The following is a 17,080-nucleotide window of genomic DNA, read 5'->3' on the forward strand; positions in this document are numbered from 1 at the left end:
TGAACTGCTATGCCCCCAGCTTCTCCAGGAGGTGATCAGTTAACGGCTACCCACCGACAGCCGGGCCCAGGGAGCAAGGCTGGGGTGTCAGTGGGGTCTCCCTTTACCGGCCCCTGGAAGCGATCTAGCAACTTTTCAGAAAGCCGACTGTCAGCTTTACACAGGTATACAGACTCTGGGCAGCTATAGCCGCCAGGAGTCTGTTTACAGGGGTCCACGGTCAGTACCGTAAGGCATAAGGCAAAAAGAGTTAATGGGAGTGCATGAAAAATGCATAAAAATAAAAGTCTATGGGGCTAAAACTGCATGATTCTGCCCCAAAAGAAGCTCGTGTCCCGTGAAGCCCAAAAATTACATGAGCTTCCTTTGGGGCTTTGGGGACAGGTGACAAGCGCCACAATGCTCCGGTGACCCAGTGGAGAATAACTGGACAATTCTGCTCCTGTACTACAAGTCAAGCGCACAAACATGCATAAAAATATGCGTACAAGCACACAAAAGGTGAGAATGGTGCCTTTGGGTGCAATATGGACTCCAGAATTCTGACAGGTTGCCCATGTCTGCTGCTTTTCCATCATTCTATGCGTGGAGAGGAGACAATGCGCTGGGCCCATACATTCTCAGGTCAGTGCACAGGAATTTCAGTACTGCAGCATAATTCCTCACCGGGCGCTTACTACAACACATGAAGGATTTGTGTGACTAGACCAGACATTCCTACCTGCTTCAAATCAATGTTAAAATATTGAGTCATGAGTTATGTCCACATGTAAGGACAAGCTTCATTCCGGAAATGTCTGAGGGAAGCCAGACAAGGGCTGGCTCAGGCCACCTCTGCGTCTAGGCTGACGGGTATGATGTCATAACTAGACAAACCAAATGGACGGAATGCTAAAAAAAAGTTTTGTTGTGAGGTAGATAATACTGGCTTGGCACAGAAGAATATTCAAGATAACTATGGCCAATGGGTGAGGATTCCATTGGCTACTAAGAGCAACAAAAGTATTTTCTGCCCTCAGACATGTTGGGTCCACTAGCATTAAAATGTATAATTTTATAAATCATCACACTAGAGCTGAGCATCTTTGCTTGTTTTTTCAGGCATTTGTACAGGTTTTTTTGTGCACGTTTCAGGCTTGAGCTTTTTTTTTGTATTATTTTTAGGCAATGAAAAGCTAGTTGCTAGGCAATAATATAGAAGAAAAATGCACGTTTTCATTAAATTTTCACGTGCTCCCATCAAGGCCCCATTCTAAGCATCGTTGGACATTTTTTCTGTTTTTTTTTTGCGATTGCACAGGTGTTCTTTTGTGCATGGTTCAGGCTTGAGCATATTTTTTTATTATTATATTTAGCCAATAAAAAGCTAGTTAATAGCCCCATTTACACTTGAGCTGCAGGTCTTTGGTTGTTTTTTCTCTAGGTTTTTTTTTTGTGGCTAATGTACAGGTGTTTTTTTTGTGTCTTTCAGGCCTGAGCATTTTTTAATCATTATTTTTAGCCAATGAAAAACTAGTCACTAGGCAAAAATACCAAAGACAAACATGCATTTTTCAGGTGCTCCTATTGAGCCCCATTTACACTTGAGCTGAGCATCTTTGGTCGTTTTTTCTGGCTTTTTGTTTTTTTAAACCGTGCAGGTGACTTTGTGCGTGTTTCATCCAGAATTTTTTTTAATGAATATTATTTAGCTAACGAAAAGCTAGTTACTAGCCAATAATTTTTTTCTTAGGCATTTTTCAGGTGCTACCATTGAGGCCCCATTTACACTTGAGCTGAGCCTCTTTGGTCCTTTTTTCTGGCTTTTTTTGAGCATCTGTACAGGAATTTGTATTCATGTTTCAGCATTTTTTCTATTATTTTTAGCCAATAAAGAGCTGATTAGTAGGCAATAATAAGAAAGATTTGTCTTGCTTATTTTTAACATTTTTTTGTGGATTTTTCAGGTACTCCCATTGAAGCTCCATTTACACTTAAGTTCTTCCAATCACTTTAAGTTCACCTCACTGTGCTTGCTATTAGCTCTACTGGTTTCTATGACCCCTCCCCCATCTCAATATTTTCTATGGACATCCCATCAGAGTGAGGTTGCCATATTTACCCTAAGTGAAACCCGAACAGTCTAGCACAGTGTGCTGCAATTTTGTTCTGAGAATATAGAGGAGAGAGTGAATAGAGGCAGCCAGGAGAGGGAGTAAGGAGACAGTTTATGGAGGATTACAAATCCCAGCAAAACATTATATAGCGATACAAAATATTATGAAGCTACATATGTTCTGGGTTGGCGCCCCAATGTCTCAAGGTGGGCTGATGGCCTGTGCGGGCTCTCAGGTGGGCTGTGCAGCTCTCAGGGCTGCCTGGGCTAAGGTGTCTCACCAGGGGTCCGCAGGTGGGCAGCATGGTGCCAGAGAGCTGGTGGAGGAGGAGCAAACACAGATGTGGCTGCTGTGGTCCCCAGCAAGCACGATCTCAGGTGGCCCCATCTGCCTGAAACCCAGATCTTCTCCTGAGCTGTGGACACCTGTAAACAGGTACAGGCTGCTCGCAGCTCAGAGGAAGATCCCGTTTCAGGCCGATGCGGCTGCCAGAAACCGTGCTTGCCAGGGACCTCAGCAGCTGCATCTGTCAGAAAATTTAAAGTGCCGGTGTCCGCACTGAGTGTCTTGCATCCAGGTGCCCGCTGGCTGGACACAAGACTTGAAAACCGGACTGTCAGGGTGAAAATCGGACGGGTGGCAACCCTACATCAGAGTCATATATGAAGTGTAAATTTTAGTTTCTTTCTGGAGTTCTACTTTAGGCAGAACGTTGACTACATTGTACAGTTTGGGTAAAGTTAGCCAAAAGAAAAAAAAAACTATTATGCTGCTCAAGTTCTGTGGAAAGAGATAACGTAGTGTGTTTGTCTTCGATATAAACATATCTTTCCACGGAATTCATTTATATTTTAGCTTCTTTTTTTGTTCCCTTGATTAAAATTAATGACACCTCCATGTTTTTTCATCTTGCTGTTCCCATCTCACCGCAAACACCTCCATCATGTTTTGATCTTGCTGTCTCCATCACTGCACAGCAACACAACACAGAGATTACATCAAAATGTACTGTAAATGTATAAATAGATTCTGCCACTCAATGAATACGGCAGAAAAGAGGACTTGTAATCTGGCCAGCGCACGTTCTGCAGATCATTCTGTTTATCAGAGACAAGTGGTAACGTTAAGAAAGAAACAAAATACATCAACTGTACAGACCGAGGTTACAGTATAGCTGGTCAAATTGAAGCAAAATCTTAGTTTAGGATCTAGTCTTGTATGGCATTTTTATTCAAAAATTGTAGTACATTGTAAGGTGTATGAGAGACATCTATACCCAGAATGATACATTTTATGATATTATAGATATATACCCACTAGGTGCCATCTAATCCTCTCTGCGGCCCCCCCACCATGAAGACTTTTCTTGTCCTGGATGGGCAGCACTCGCTACACACACAGTAATTATTAAAGCCCATCTCCGGGTATACAAAAAAAAAAGTACCCTTGCAGTGGGGCTATCCTCACGCTGAAGAGTTAAGTGCTTATTTCTAACTAGGGGAGGAAGTAAAGCAAATGTATTTAACCGATCCCCACTCCCATCTGCTTTTGGAGCTTCTAGACCAGCATCTGCAGCCTCTTGTCCACTGGGCTCCTGTGGCCTAAGGACCACTGACGTTATCACATCGAATTCAAGCACCATAGACCTGCATTACACGTGAGAACGCCAAGGGCCAGACTGGAGGAGGAGAATGCTGACCTCTGGGGGAGTGGGGATCAGGTAAGTGAAAGTGCTTTACTGCAGCCCCTAAACAAAAGTGAGCTACCCCCGCACTACAAGGGTTAAGTGCTCATTTTTGTCTAGGGGATGGAATAAAGCAAATTTACTTACCTGATTCTCCGCTCCCCCTGGCTTCCTCGGAGCTGCTAGACTGGTCCCCACAGCCTCTACTCCCCTGGGCTATGGCGGTCTAAGGACCGCTGATGTCACCAAGTCTAATTCAGTTTTCATAGACCTGCATTAGATGTGAGGACGCTGAGTGGCATTCCACCAGCTGTACTGGAGGGGAGAAGAGGGGGGAGCAGGGATCAGGTAAGTAAATCAGGTATCTCCAGCCCTTAGACAAAGTGCCCTTGCACTGCAAAGGTACTTTTTCTGTTTGCCTGGAGATAGACTTTAAAAGTTTTGGCAATACGTGTGTATTGGTTAATGTATGAAGAATATTCTATACTTATGTACAAATGTACACTGATTACCCTTTTGTGTGATGTTTTAGATTACTTCTGTTCTCCTGATGAAGCTGACTGTAAAACGCGTTGAGAAAATAACCGCTTCCACCTTCAAGTGCCTAGGTAACAGATTTTTTGTATTGTCGTGTTAAATTTTATTGTATGCTTTAATATTTTTATATAACACAAATGTATGTACTGTATGTGTGTGTGTGTGTGTGTGTGTGTGTATATATTATATATATTTATGTATTGAATTATTTTATCTTCACATTCAGGATTCTCTCCACTTTATATTATACACAATGGAATATAAGTGGTAACTGTTGTTTTCTACCTCGCTGTATTGGCAGGTGGTGGACTTCACTTTCCACCCACTGTCTCTCACACTTTAGGGTCAGACAGTTCACACTAATTAACACAGTGTCTGACTCTGCCATGCCCGGGGAAACAATGAAGCCAGAATGGGGTGAACCATGCATAGGCTCACCCTGTGTATGTAGACACAATCACTAAAACCTCATATAAGCTTTAACTCTGTCTCTGCCAAGGCAATTTTTTCACTGCACATTTTAGGCGGGAAGATAACTTAAACCCCCCGCCCCCCCCAATTTTTTTTTATTATTTTCTGAAAGCTGAGACCCGGTAGAATAAAATGACAGTTTTAATTTTATTATGCTATGGGATATTAGCGCAACGGTTATCAAGGCCAAATTCTCTGCACAAAATACACTCACATTAATTTTGAAGTGCGCAAACACAATATAATACCCAGTTATGTCCTATAATACAAAAGATGAGGTTGTGACAAGTAAATAGATACCAAACCATGGGAAGTCTTAAAATTCTGTGTGCCTGTGCAACAGTGCAAAGACTGCAGTACCCAAAATTGTTCATAGGCGACCCTTTAAAAGTCTTTACAGGTCATCAGTTTAGAGCTAACTCTGAATAATGGTCCTAGAATTATTGGTCTCACTGTGGCATGCACGGCGATACTTAACACACGTGGCACACATCGTTTCCATACGCAGGTGTTCCCAACATATTATAAACTGAGCTTTTAAAAAAAAAATTACAACTTTGTTTTATTTAAAGGAGAACTATGAGGTAAGTGATTTCCACTCATCCTTATAGTTAGAGCCAACCTGTGACAATGAGACTGTCACAAGTCAGCCCTATTGAATGCACAATTACCCTCGCTCGCTCACTTCCCGATCATCTCCCTGCAGAGAGCAGTAACTGTCAGTCACCGCTCCCCGCAGGGATTCCCCCCTCCCCTCTCTAATCTTCCAGCACTGACTGGAGGAACGGATGGGGAGGGGGCGGGCACAGCTGGCTCTGCCTCTAGACAGGCAGAGCCCGTTGTCAATCAGCCAGCTGGGTGGATCTCGACAGTATTGTCGGGATCCATCCTGGCTGCGGCACTCTCAGTATATAGCTCGCTATAGCCTGCTATATACAGAGTTTTGGGTCATGGGAGGATGTTAGTATATGTCCTCCTGTGACCCTAAAGAGAACTGAGATAAAAAGGTTACCCCCATAGTTCTCTTTCAACTTTATTGCCATTACGTAAAGCAGTGGTTCTCAACCTTTTTAGGGCTGGGACCCCTTGATAACATTTGCCAAGTTTTGGTGACCCCCAACCGTAAAATGTAGGGATGCACCAATACTAGTATCTGTGTGGGCTCTCGGGAGGCAATGCGGGCTCTCAGGTGGCTAGTGGGACTCTCTGTAGGCGTCCAGTGTGGGCTCTGTGGTGATCAAGCACTCATCTCCCCTCACTTCTGCCTGCTCCCCTCTCTCTGATCCTCTCTGGCCACTGCTGCTGCAGCACCATCTAGGAGAACTGACACTGCTGCGCTAGGAGGAGGCTGAGGAGCCTCTTACCTAGAGCAGCACAAGGCATGTGGGGACCCCCTCAACTGTGGGTCGCGACCCACTTTTGGGTCCCGACCCACAGGTTGAGAACCACTGACGTAGAGGACAAGCCCCCTATGTGATAGCACAGTAGAAGTGACAGGTTCTCTTTAAGGACAGATTAGGGGTCAATTGAAGCTAATCAAGCAAAAATAGCTTCTGCTCCGGCCACAGCGGCCAGTGAATGACAGCTCTTAAACCGGAAGTGACAAAAAGCTTGTCCCTTACAGCTTCATTCACTGCAGGGACCTGCTCCACTGTGGAAGTGAAGCCAATGGCTAGGCCTGAGCACAGTCACATTACCAAGGGAGTGACATCACTGTGTTCTCCTCGGTCGCCGACACCGCAGATTTCAGCATGGCTGTAGATTAACAAGTAGCAGTCAAGGTGAGTATAAGGAGGTCTGGGAATGGCCATTGTCACTTTGCTCTGCATACTTGCAGTAAAAAAAAAAAGATACATTTAATGATTTATTAATGACTACGAAGCTGCATACATATGTGTCTATTATATTTGCCTGGAGCTCACCTTTTTATATTATAAGCAGTCTGTACCTGCAGGGCAAATGCTTCCCCACTTATTTAAATATACGTTTGTCTTGCAGTTTCTATCTCATCAATCTACACAGCAACACAACGCACAGAGATTAAATCCAAATGTACATTTATTGAAAGAAAAGTTGAAGGCAGTGCGGATGATTAAAAACTGATCAAAGCACGTTCTGCATATAATTCATCTTTATCAGAGACGTGACAGGTGATGACATTACCAAAATCAGATGTAGAAAGTCTTGAGGGTCTGAAGGCCCATCCAGGAAAATAAAAAACCTGGTTCTGTCTTTTGGATTCAATGCCCGGTCTCTCTACTTCTACCCTATCACTGTGATAGAGATTATATATACAGGTGAAACTCGAATAATTAGAATATCGTGCAAAGTTCATTTAAATATATATATATCTATCTATATATCTATTTATTAGGGATGCTCTGATACTGATACTAGTATCGGTGCCGACACCGAGTATTTGGGTGAGTACTCATACTCACCCAAATGCTCCGGCACTTACCTCCGATACTGCAACTCCCGGTCCGAGGGAGATCTCCTTCTGACCGGCAGTGCCGAGGGAGCATGGAGCCGGCTTCCTTTCCAATCAGAAAGCGGGGCGGAGAGTTATGACCAGCCATCCAGCCTCCTGATTGGCTAGGAATCCAGGCTGCCTAGGAACAAGTGAAGCTTCCTCGCAAATCAGGATGCTGGAAGGCGGGTCATGACATGCCGCCCGGATTCCTGATTGGCTATGAAGCCAGTTTCACTTGTTGATAAGCAGCCAGGCTTCCTAACCAATCAGGAAGCCAGGCGGCATGCCATGACTCGTGTCCCGGCTTCCTGATTGGTCAAGAAGCTATGCTGGCTAGAAACAAGTGAAGACGGCTTACTAGCCAAGCAGGAAGCCGGGAGGTGGGTCATGACGTTCCGCCCGGCTTCCTGATCGGCTAGGAAGCCGGCTTCACTAGTTGCTAGGCAGCCTGGCTTCCTGGACAGCACCTCATGACTCGCTGCCCAGGTTCTTGATTGGTCAGGAAGCCAGGCAGCCTCTAAAGCCGGTGTTCTTTCGCAAGAACACCGGCTTCACAGGCAATCAGAAAGACGGGCGCCATCCGACTTCCTGATAATCAGGGCACAATCAACCGGTACTCGGTATCAGCGAGTAGCAGGAAAAAAATATCGCTACTCGTACTCGATACTGAAGAGAAGGTATAGGTGCATTCCTAATTATATATATATATACATACACACACTGTATGTGTGCATGGTACTGGGGAATGGTTTATATGTGGAACACTTGGCACTTTGTATAAGATTTGCATGATGGCTTGATGAAGGGTTGATGTCTATGACCTGAATATGTTGCTGTTGTTCTTGAATTAAAGGAGAACTATGGGGTAAGTGTTTTTCCCCATAGTTCTCCTAAGGGTCATGGGAGCACATAAACTAGCGTCCTCCCATGACCCAAAGCTCAGTATACCGTGAGCTACAGCTCGGGGTATACTGAGACTGCCGCAGCCGGGACGGATCCCGACATTACTGTTGAGATCCACCCAACTGAGTGATTGACAGCTGGCTCTGCTGTACCCGCCCCCTCCCCCGTTCCCTCAGTCAGCGCTGAGGGATCAGATAGGATGGGGGATCCCTGCAGGATCGAGAAGTGAGCGAGCGACGGTATGTGTTCGCTCACTTCCGGATCTATTGAGCCGATGTGTGACAGTTTCATTGTCACACGTCGGCTCCAACTATGAGGATGAGTAAAAATCACTCACCTCATAGTTCTCCTTCAAAGCATTCAACTTTGTAACCGTTTTGCAAAATAAATAAAGCATTGTTGTATTTTCACCCAGCAAACCTTTATTAGATCAAACAACAGATAAAGGATCACTCCAATCAACATTAAACATTTCTTACCTCTGCACTGCAACGGTTAAGTGCTCATTTTTTCCAGGGAGCTGAAATAACAAAGTTATACTCACCCGAAACACAATCCCCGCTGGCTCCTACACCGCTCCCTCCAGCCTGTCTCCTCCTCCGCTCCAGCGATGGAGTCCTCATGTCCTGTACATTGTATAGGATGCAATGACTCACTGAACCTCAGACCGCTGGAGCAGAGGGGGAGTGAGGCTGAAGGGACTGGTCTAAGAGCAAGCCGGGATTGCAGTTCGGGTGAGTATATCTCTGTTATTTTAGCTCCCTAGACAAAATGAGTACTTAACTCTTGCAGTGCAGGGGTAGGCCCAATGCAAGGGTTAAGATGTTATCTGCCCGGTTCTCCTTACTGATTCCACCTGGATCTGATCTTTATAAGTACAGTGCAAAGGAATGTTTTGTATTCTTTGTGATCAGAAATAATCTTTCTGATTCAATAAACTCTTCCTGATCCACAAATCAGTGATTGCTTCAAATAAGACTGTTACTGAGAAATCACGCTGCTAACAAACGCTGGTTTTCTTCCACATTCTCATTTTCCAACTTATAGTACATCTGATTAAAGTACAAAATAACAATATATTCAATGCTCAACGTGATACTAAAATAATGACGAGCAAAACTGTAAATTCTCTATCAGATAACAAATATTCATACAACATATTTGGATGCCTAATAATAAAAATGATTGGTCAGATTTAAGTGACTATAAAGTTACAATCAGTGTTTTAATATCATTTCATTAGGAAAACGAATTGCTATTTTATTTTCATTGTCTAACAAACATTTTGTAGTACTCCTTTGAAATAAAACATGTTCTTGTCAGCCAATCAGGCTCTACCGCACTGCAGAGTGCTACCAATCCAAACAACAGGAGAGAGCAGAGTGAACAAAGTGATGACCATAATAGATAGACAGACAGACAGAGAGAGAGACAGAGACAGAGACAGAGAGAGAGAGAGAGAGAGAGAGAGAGAGAGAGAGATAGATAGATACCAGTAGGGAAGAGGTACTCACAGCATATTTAAATAGGAGCAAGGAAAAATTGAAGAAATTGCTATTTTATTGCAATATTTACACAATGATATTGCAATAGTTTTTTTAAATTAATCAATAAAATTACAATTCATTAATTAATCTTTATTCCCACGGAAATATTCTGCAAATGCCTCCTCTTGCTAGTCTACATTTTTTCCCAATTTTCAGCATATACAGGTTCTTTGCCTGTATGCATCTCATCTGTGTGCCAGAACTCACCCCTTGGATAGTATATATATATTAGGGATGCACCAATACCGTTTTTTCGGTGTCGAGTACCGATATTTTTTTTTCTGTGCTCGCCGATACCGAATACCAATACCGGAAGTCCCATTAAGGAAGACAGGCGGCGTGTAAAGACTCGTCGACCGGCTTCCCGATTAGCAGGGGAGCTGTCTCAATGCCCCCTCATCACCAGGTGATGAGGAAGCATGGAGCCAGCTTTCTGGCCAATCAGGAAGCCGGCGCGCCATGTAATGACTCATTGCCCGGCTTCCTGATTGGTTGAGAAGTTGGCCAATCAGGAAGCTGGGCAACGAGTCATTACACGGCGTCCAGCTTCCTTAAGGCCGGGAAGCCGGATCCATGCTCGCTTGTCATCAGGTGACGAGGGAGCATGAAGCCAGCTTTCTGGCCAATCAGAAAGCTGGGGGGGGGGAGGCCAGCTTCCCGACCAATAAGGAAGCTAGGAGGTGAGTCATTACTGCCTGCCTGGCCATGCAGGAAGCCAGGCAGCATGTAATGAGTCGCTGTCTGGCTTCCTGATACCAGAAGCTTAGGTATCGGGCTAGGCATTGGAGCATTTGGGCGAGTAAGAGTACTCGCCAAAATTCTCGGCATCGGCACTGATACTAGTATCGTGCATCCCCAATATATATATATATGCAGCCACCCTGCTGTCACGCAGCCTCTTCTGCTAAATTTTCCTACTTGGCCGGTGCGCCCCCTATCTGTCTAGGCAGTGTACTGATGAATGAATGACTCAATGAAAGCACTCTGCAAAGCTGGCCACACACCGGATTCCACTAGCATGGTTTATACCAGTGTCCACCCCTCTGACACATTTCACCCATTCTCGGGCTTAGTCGTAGACACTAACTGCCACTAAGGGCAAGTTCACAATGACCTTATAATAATGGGCCGTTCAAAAATATATATGAATCACATATGGCTATGTAGCACATTGCCACCCCTGACAAGGAGACACAAGCTGACTGCACTTCCAACTTGCTCAGGCAACAAAAAGAATAAATGGAGTCTACATTTGTCTGTGTGTGTTGATGGCTATCATAGTGTAACACTATGAGGGACTATTAACAGAGCTGTGTGAGTCGATTGTTCACGCTGAAAGATATGCTCATGGTAGGATTAATGTAGGGTGCAAGCGCACAGGCGTGCAATACACTGCAATTTTCATCGTATTTTATGTTGTACGCACATAAACTTTTGTACTAACCTGTGCATGCGCAAAGCATAAATTCCAACATGAACAATATGCAGGCAGCAGCGCAGACACAGAAGGACCTCAGCCTTCATTTATTCTAGAAGGGTTCATTCTGCGCCTCCACTGATACACTTCTGATGCTTACATCTTCCCTTGCACGAGTCACTCATGTGGAGCAGGCACAGAATAACCCTGGCCTTCAGTCATTCAGATTGAATATGGCCGAAGTCATCCTGCGCCAGCACTGCCAAGGCATGAATGACTCATTTAGGGGGAGATGTAAACAATAGTGTGTAATCAGCAGCGGCGGTGCAAAATGTAGGCATCTCATGGGAACATAAACGGGTATATGGCTGTATGAGTTTAGATGCAGTACAAACAAGGTTTTATGCAGATTTATAACTTGCTGCCAGCCAGCTGGATTAATCTAATATGGCCGTGTGCATGCGGCACCATACTTGTTTCATTTTTTAGTGCCCTGAGATGCCATTGGGATGTGCGGGATCCCTTGTGTGTTCCTGTGCCTTTAAGGAGGCTGGGCTTCCTCCTGACAAACCTGCACCCAATTTGATATCTTCTGCCCCCATGTGCTCCAAGATGGAGCCTCTCATAGTTTAGAGTTAGGACCGCACTATAAGAGGTGCCTTGGCACGGCAGTGCGGCTTTCACATTTTCTGCAGAAGACGTGTATCCAAACCTCTGTTATTAACCTTAGTGGTGAGACAAGTTTTTTTACATGCTGACTTGTGAGTGTGCCATGATGCCTTTCTACTGTTTACTGAGATAGACTTTCACCCAGTGCCATAAATGTTTCCTTGCCTAAACCTGTAGTTATTTGGGGCACTGGCTTAGTCTATTCCAAAGCAGGCTTCTGCAGTTCCAGTTATTTTTAGAGCGACCATGTTCAACAAGGGTACTTTCTACCTTCCTCAGTTCCTCAGGAGTGCCTCGATATTTTGAAGGAGGAACTCTAATGTGAAAGGCTGAGGGGGATTCTGATATGAAAAGGGGGCTCTGATGTAAAGGGGAAACTCTGTTGTGAAGGGGTGGCTTGTGAAATGTAAATGGGGGCTCAGATTTGAAGAAGGCTTCCTAATGTAAAGGGGGGCTGTAATGTGAAAGGTGTAATTCTTAGTGAAAAAGGGGGGGTTCTGGTGTAAAGGGGGGGCTTCTGATGTGAACAGGGGGGCTTCTGATGTGAAGAAGACTCCTGATGTGAAGGGGGGGGGGGCTTGTGATGTGAAAAGGGGGGCTCTAATTTGAAGGGGGGGTGTCCCTTATGTTAAGGGGGGCTCCAATGTACAGAGGAACTCTACTGTGAAAGGCTGGATTCTTAAATGAAAGAGGGGCTCTGATGTGAAGGGTGAAAGCCCCCTTTTTTGTGTGATTTTGCATGGGGTTCCTCCTTAAAATCCATACCAGATCCCTATCTGGGATAAGGGTCTGGCATAGATTTCGGAGTGGCCACAAATTCTTGGTTACACTTGTTCACATTTTAGATTGGGGTGCATACTTTTTAAGGGTGCCATGACTGAAATAAGGTAGTAGGTCGCTGCTTTAGAGGCTGAATTGAACTTTCTAGTTCCAAGTGAAAGCTGACAACATAAGAAGCATGCTGGAATTTCTGAGAACCGAGCTGTTGCTCCAGGGCATCTTCACATTCCAGATGCGGTTTAATGTTTATTAAACTTCTGCCACCATTAGTAATTATTACTGGAGGTAGCCGAGTAGCCTCTCTGTGTACACAGCAGGGATAAAGGACACTTCAAACAGCAACCTCAGCATCATTCCCTTCAGAAGAGACTGAGTGAGTCATTGTCTGCGGACTCATTTTCTTTAATGTAGCGGAGGATGTCTGACTCGTCCATGGCCTGTGCGCTGGGCTGAGAGTCCACCTGTGCCAGGTTGTTGTCTGGTTTCTTCGTCTCCTTCAGAAAACTGGGTTTGGCCGGCACTTTCGGCTTCGGTTTGATCTTTGGCTTCACTCCAAGATTCAAGAGGTTCTCAAAGTCTTCTTCAACTCTGTGCCCATGGAAATAAAGAGAAACGTGATTTAGCAATGGAAATATCTGATACAATACCTAAAGACTTTATAACTTATTGGAAACATTTGTATGTAACTTACATTTTTATCTAATCCCATCTTGGGACCCTTTTCCTGTTCATGAAGGATACAGCTAAGGGGCTTTTTTTATGAAAAGCATGCCAACAAGAACATTGCTTTTTGACCTTCCTTCCTTGACCAATCAGATCCTCGTGTCGTAGAACTCTGCATTTCAGAAAGGACAGTTGATAGCAGACTGGTTGCTATGGGCTGAAAGATATTTTCTTTTTGGTATACTTTTTCATACAAAACCCTTTAGTAGCCCCAGAATCTGACACGGTAAGGACAGGATCTACAGGGTGTAGGAACCACAACCAAGGCCAACTCTCATCATGCTGCAGGTTGAAGGCACTTTCACCTTAAAGCGTAGCTAAATATATTGCAGTCTACCAATCCTTAAATATGCTGGCTGCATTAGTTTTTATTTTTTTCAGGAGTAATTTCCTATAGTGATCCGGCCAGTAACACACTTCCTGTCTTAGGGAGGCTCCAATCTATGGAGGTGCAGACTTTCTAGAAAATGGACAGCTATACTCCACCCTGGAGCTAGAGCCACAACACCTCACTTCTACTCATGCTAACACGAGGACATTGCACTCCCCAGCCAGTTTCTCCTCATTGTGAGAGTTAAAATCACTAGTAGGCATTTGTGAAAGAGGCAGCTTCCCCAACTAATGAGCATGTGTGGGATCTTGTAAGAGAGCCCTTGGTTACTAACAGCTTTCTCATGCTCCAGTCCCAACTGGGAACACAAGATTGTAGCACCCATCCTTGGATATTTCACTTAATTTAGACCATCAGTAGTACATCCAAAGAAACTAGTTACTTGATTTTGAAGGCACTACGGTGGATAACATTGCATTGGTGTCTTTGGCTTGTGCCAGTACTTGGCTTGACACTCAGTACTAGAGAGGAGTCTGGGCTTGGTGTAAATCTAGTTTGCCCAAGCCTGCTCAACACAGTGACCACCAGTCCCCTTTACCTCCCCAATCAGTGGTGGCAGTTGCAGCGGGGGGCAACCCCTTCCCCTTTGTGATGTATATCTACAGGGCGGAGCACCACTTTTCGACTGATTGGGCCGGGAGGTGTGGCAGTCACAGTTACGAGCAGGCTTGGGCGAACTCAGGCGAACTGGGTACTGAGACTCATCTCTAGTACTCAGTATCATGCCAAGTATTGGCACAAGCCAAAGCCAGCAACGATTTGTTATCCACCATAGTGCCTTGCAAATTCGATAACCAGTTTCTTTGGATCTGCTGTAGTTTAAATAAGGGGAAATATCCAAGGATGGGTGTTGCAATCTTGTGTTCCCAGTTGTGACTGGAGGAGAAAGCTCTCTTACAAGATTACACACATCCTCAAGGGTGTTGGTGAAGCTGCCTCTTGCACAAATGACCACTAGTGATTTTAGCTCTCACAATGAGCTAAACCTGGCTGGGGAGTGCGGTGTCCTATTACTATCATGAGTACAAGGTGGGTGGTGTGGCTGCAGCTCCAGCTTGAGACTTAGATGTCCGTTTTTGAGAAAGTCAACACTTGCTTCCAAACTGAGGCCATCTAGTAACGAGTATAAAGCCAAATATTGGCACAAACCAAATGCACCTATGAAATGTTATCCAGCATAGTGCCTTGTAAATCCGGTAACCACCAAGACAAGACTCATCACTACTCAGTACATAGTTACATAGTATTTGAGGTTGAATAAAGACATAAGTCCAACCTATTGGGTGTGTGTGTATGTATAGGTCCCTGTGTCATCTCATTCTTAAGAGTACCTGTACCCCTGTACATTACGGTCTCTCAGGAAATCGTCCAAAAGCTTCTTGAATGATTCCAGACTATTTGCTGAAATCACTGCCTGTGTCAGAGAGTTCCAGACCCTAACCGCTCGAACTGAGAAGAACCCCCTTCGCCCCTTGTGTTTGAATTTTTTTTCTACCAATTTTAGGTGGTGGCCTCTGGTCTTTGCTACGGAATTAATCTTAAAGAGTTTGTTGCTAATGTTGCTATGATCATTGAACATCTTGTACATGAAAATCATATCCCCCCTTCTCCTCACCTCCAGCGTGAACATATTTAAATTTAGTAGCCGTGTCTCATAGTTCTGGTCCTCCATCCCCTTGATGAGTTTGGTCGCCCTTCGCTGGACTTTCTCCAGCTCAAGGACATCCTTTCTGTGTACCGGTGCCCAAAAATGCACCGCATACTCCAGGTGTGGCCGAACCAGTGATGTGTAGAGTGGCAAAATTATAGACTTGTCCCTGCAAAACATTCCCTTCTTGATACAGGACAGGATTCTGCTTGCTTTGCTTACAGCAACCTGGCACTGTAATCTATTATTTAGTTTGTGGTCTACAATGACCCCCAAATCTTTCTCCATTTCCGACTTCCCTTAGGGCATACCCATAATTGTATAACCCATTTGCCTATTTTTAATCCCAAAGTGCATAACTTTGCATTTATCGACATTAAACCTCATCTGCCACATACCATAAGTTACCATAAGTAATGATTATAATGGAGAAAATCTTTACTGATAATACAGGTCCACTTTAATAGGCCACCGTGTACGGATTGGCCCAGCTCATCTACACATCATGAATTTATCTCTGAAAGATTACACATTTCAACAAAGGCATCGAATCATGGCTTTTCTTCACCACGGCAACATGGCGGTTTCTCATTAGATTGCCGCCTTCCAGCAAAGTATCTCTCATTAAAACGTGCCTCTCTTTTTATGACACCGATATCCAGCCCATTATACAAGTTTTACAATAACAAGCTGCGTGCCCAAAAGGCTGTCAAGATCACCGAGGATTTAGATGACGGCATTTCTTAAACAGTTTGTACTAATACACAATGTTCATTTCGTTACTTCGGTTCATGTCCAAGAGTCTCACTGGAATGGTGACAAAAATGTACTTAACAGGGACAAATCTACAGCATTAGTCTGGACTCTGTGGAGTCTGTTAATGGTACGCTTCGGTCAAATATGAAAGATTTGCCTTTAAAGTGACTCGGGGCATTGCTCACCTGCTGAGCGACTCTAATCTTTATCCTAACATTCATCTGGTGTGCATGGCATTCCACCTCAATAAATACACTCGCGTGCCAGTATTCCGGAATGGCCCAAAATCTGCGCCCTTGTACGCGTAGGTCAGTGTGTTCACTGGTTCCAGAACTATCCTCTTTTTTGAGCGCACATTAAAACACACCTATGCACACTGGATAACAGCTAGTAATCATATAACAAGAGGCTCTAACCCATCCAACACCCCTGTGAGAAGCCTGCGGAGTCTTAGATTGATAAAACTCAGGTATTTTTATACATAGTTTTTTTTCATTGAATGTAACTTGCACTATTAAGTCAAACAACCACATGAACTGCCACTACTGCCAAGGAATCACACCCATGGCAAGTTGCTAACTGGAAGCGAGATCTTTGTTTGGTGGAGGAATGAAGAGAGAGCTTCCTTTGGGGAGGTAACACAGGGCCATGAAAAAGTTATCACTTAGAGTGCAATACCGCTGATCGCAACTGGGAGGCGACTCACCCAAATCTAGCACCCAGCCTGCAATACCTCTGACCCCCACTGGGGGTGACTCACCCAAATCTAGCTGGCTTCATACACACAACCTGCAATACCTCTGACCCGCACTGGGGGAGACTCATCCAAATCTAGCTGGCTTCATACACACAACCTGCAATACCTCTGACCCGCACTGGGGGAGACTCATCCAAATCTAGCTGGCTTCATACACACAACCTGCAATACCTCTGGACACGAATGGGGGACAACTCCCTCAAATGGACCTTACACTGTCGGAGCAGT

At 44.6% G+C, this 17,080-nt stretch overlaps 1 protein-coding gene and 1 long non-coding RNA gene across 2 annotated transcripts in view; one reads left to right on the forward strand and one right to left on the reverse strand.

Annotated features, from left to right (window-relative positions):
- The window catches only part of LOC108796675, a 20,226-nt gene extending 7,409 nt beyond the window's left edge, over positions 1 to 12,817 (forward strand). The window contains exon 3 of the long non-coding RNA XR_001941827.1: positions 12,739 to 12,817. This is a non-coding gene — a long non-coding RNA (uncharacterized LOC108796675). The remainder of the gene's footprint in view (positions 1 to 12,738) is intronic.
- HS1BP3 (HCLS1 binding protein 3) overlaps positions 12,764 to 17,080 on the reverse strand; it is a 78,974-nt gene continuing 74,657 nt past the window's right edge. The window contains exon 7 of the mRNA XM_018568174.1: positions 12,764 to 13,165. Within this exon, the coding sequence (XP_018423676.1) occupies positions 12,937 to 13,165 (229 nt within the window). The 3' untranslated portion in view covers positions 12,764 to 12,936. The remainder of the gene's footprint in view (positions 13,166 to 17,080) is intronic.

Source organism: Nanorana parkeri, unplaced genomic scaffold (genome assembly GCF_000935625.1).
Source record: "Nanorana parkeri isolate BGI_ZX_2015 unplaced genomic scaffold, ASM93562v1 scaffold1149, whole genome shotgun sequence".
Classification (NCBI taxonomy): Eukaryota; Metazoa; Chordata; class Amphibia; order Anura; family Dicroglossidae; genus Nanorana; species Nanorana parkeri.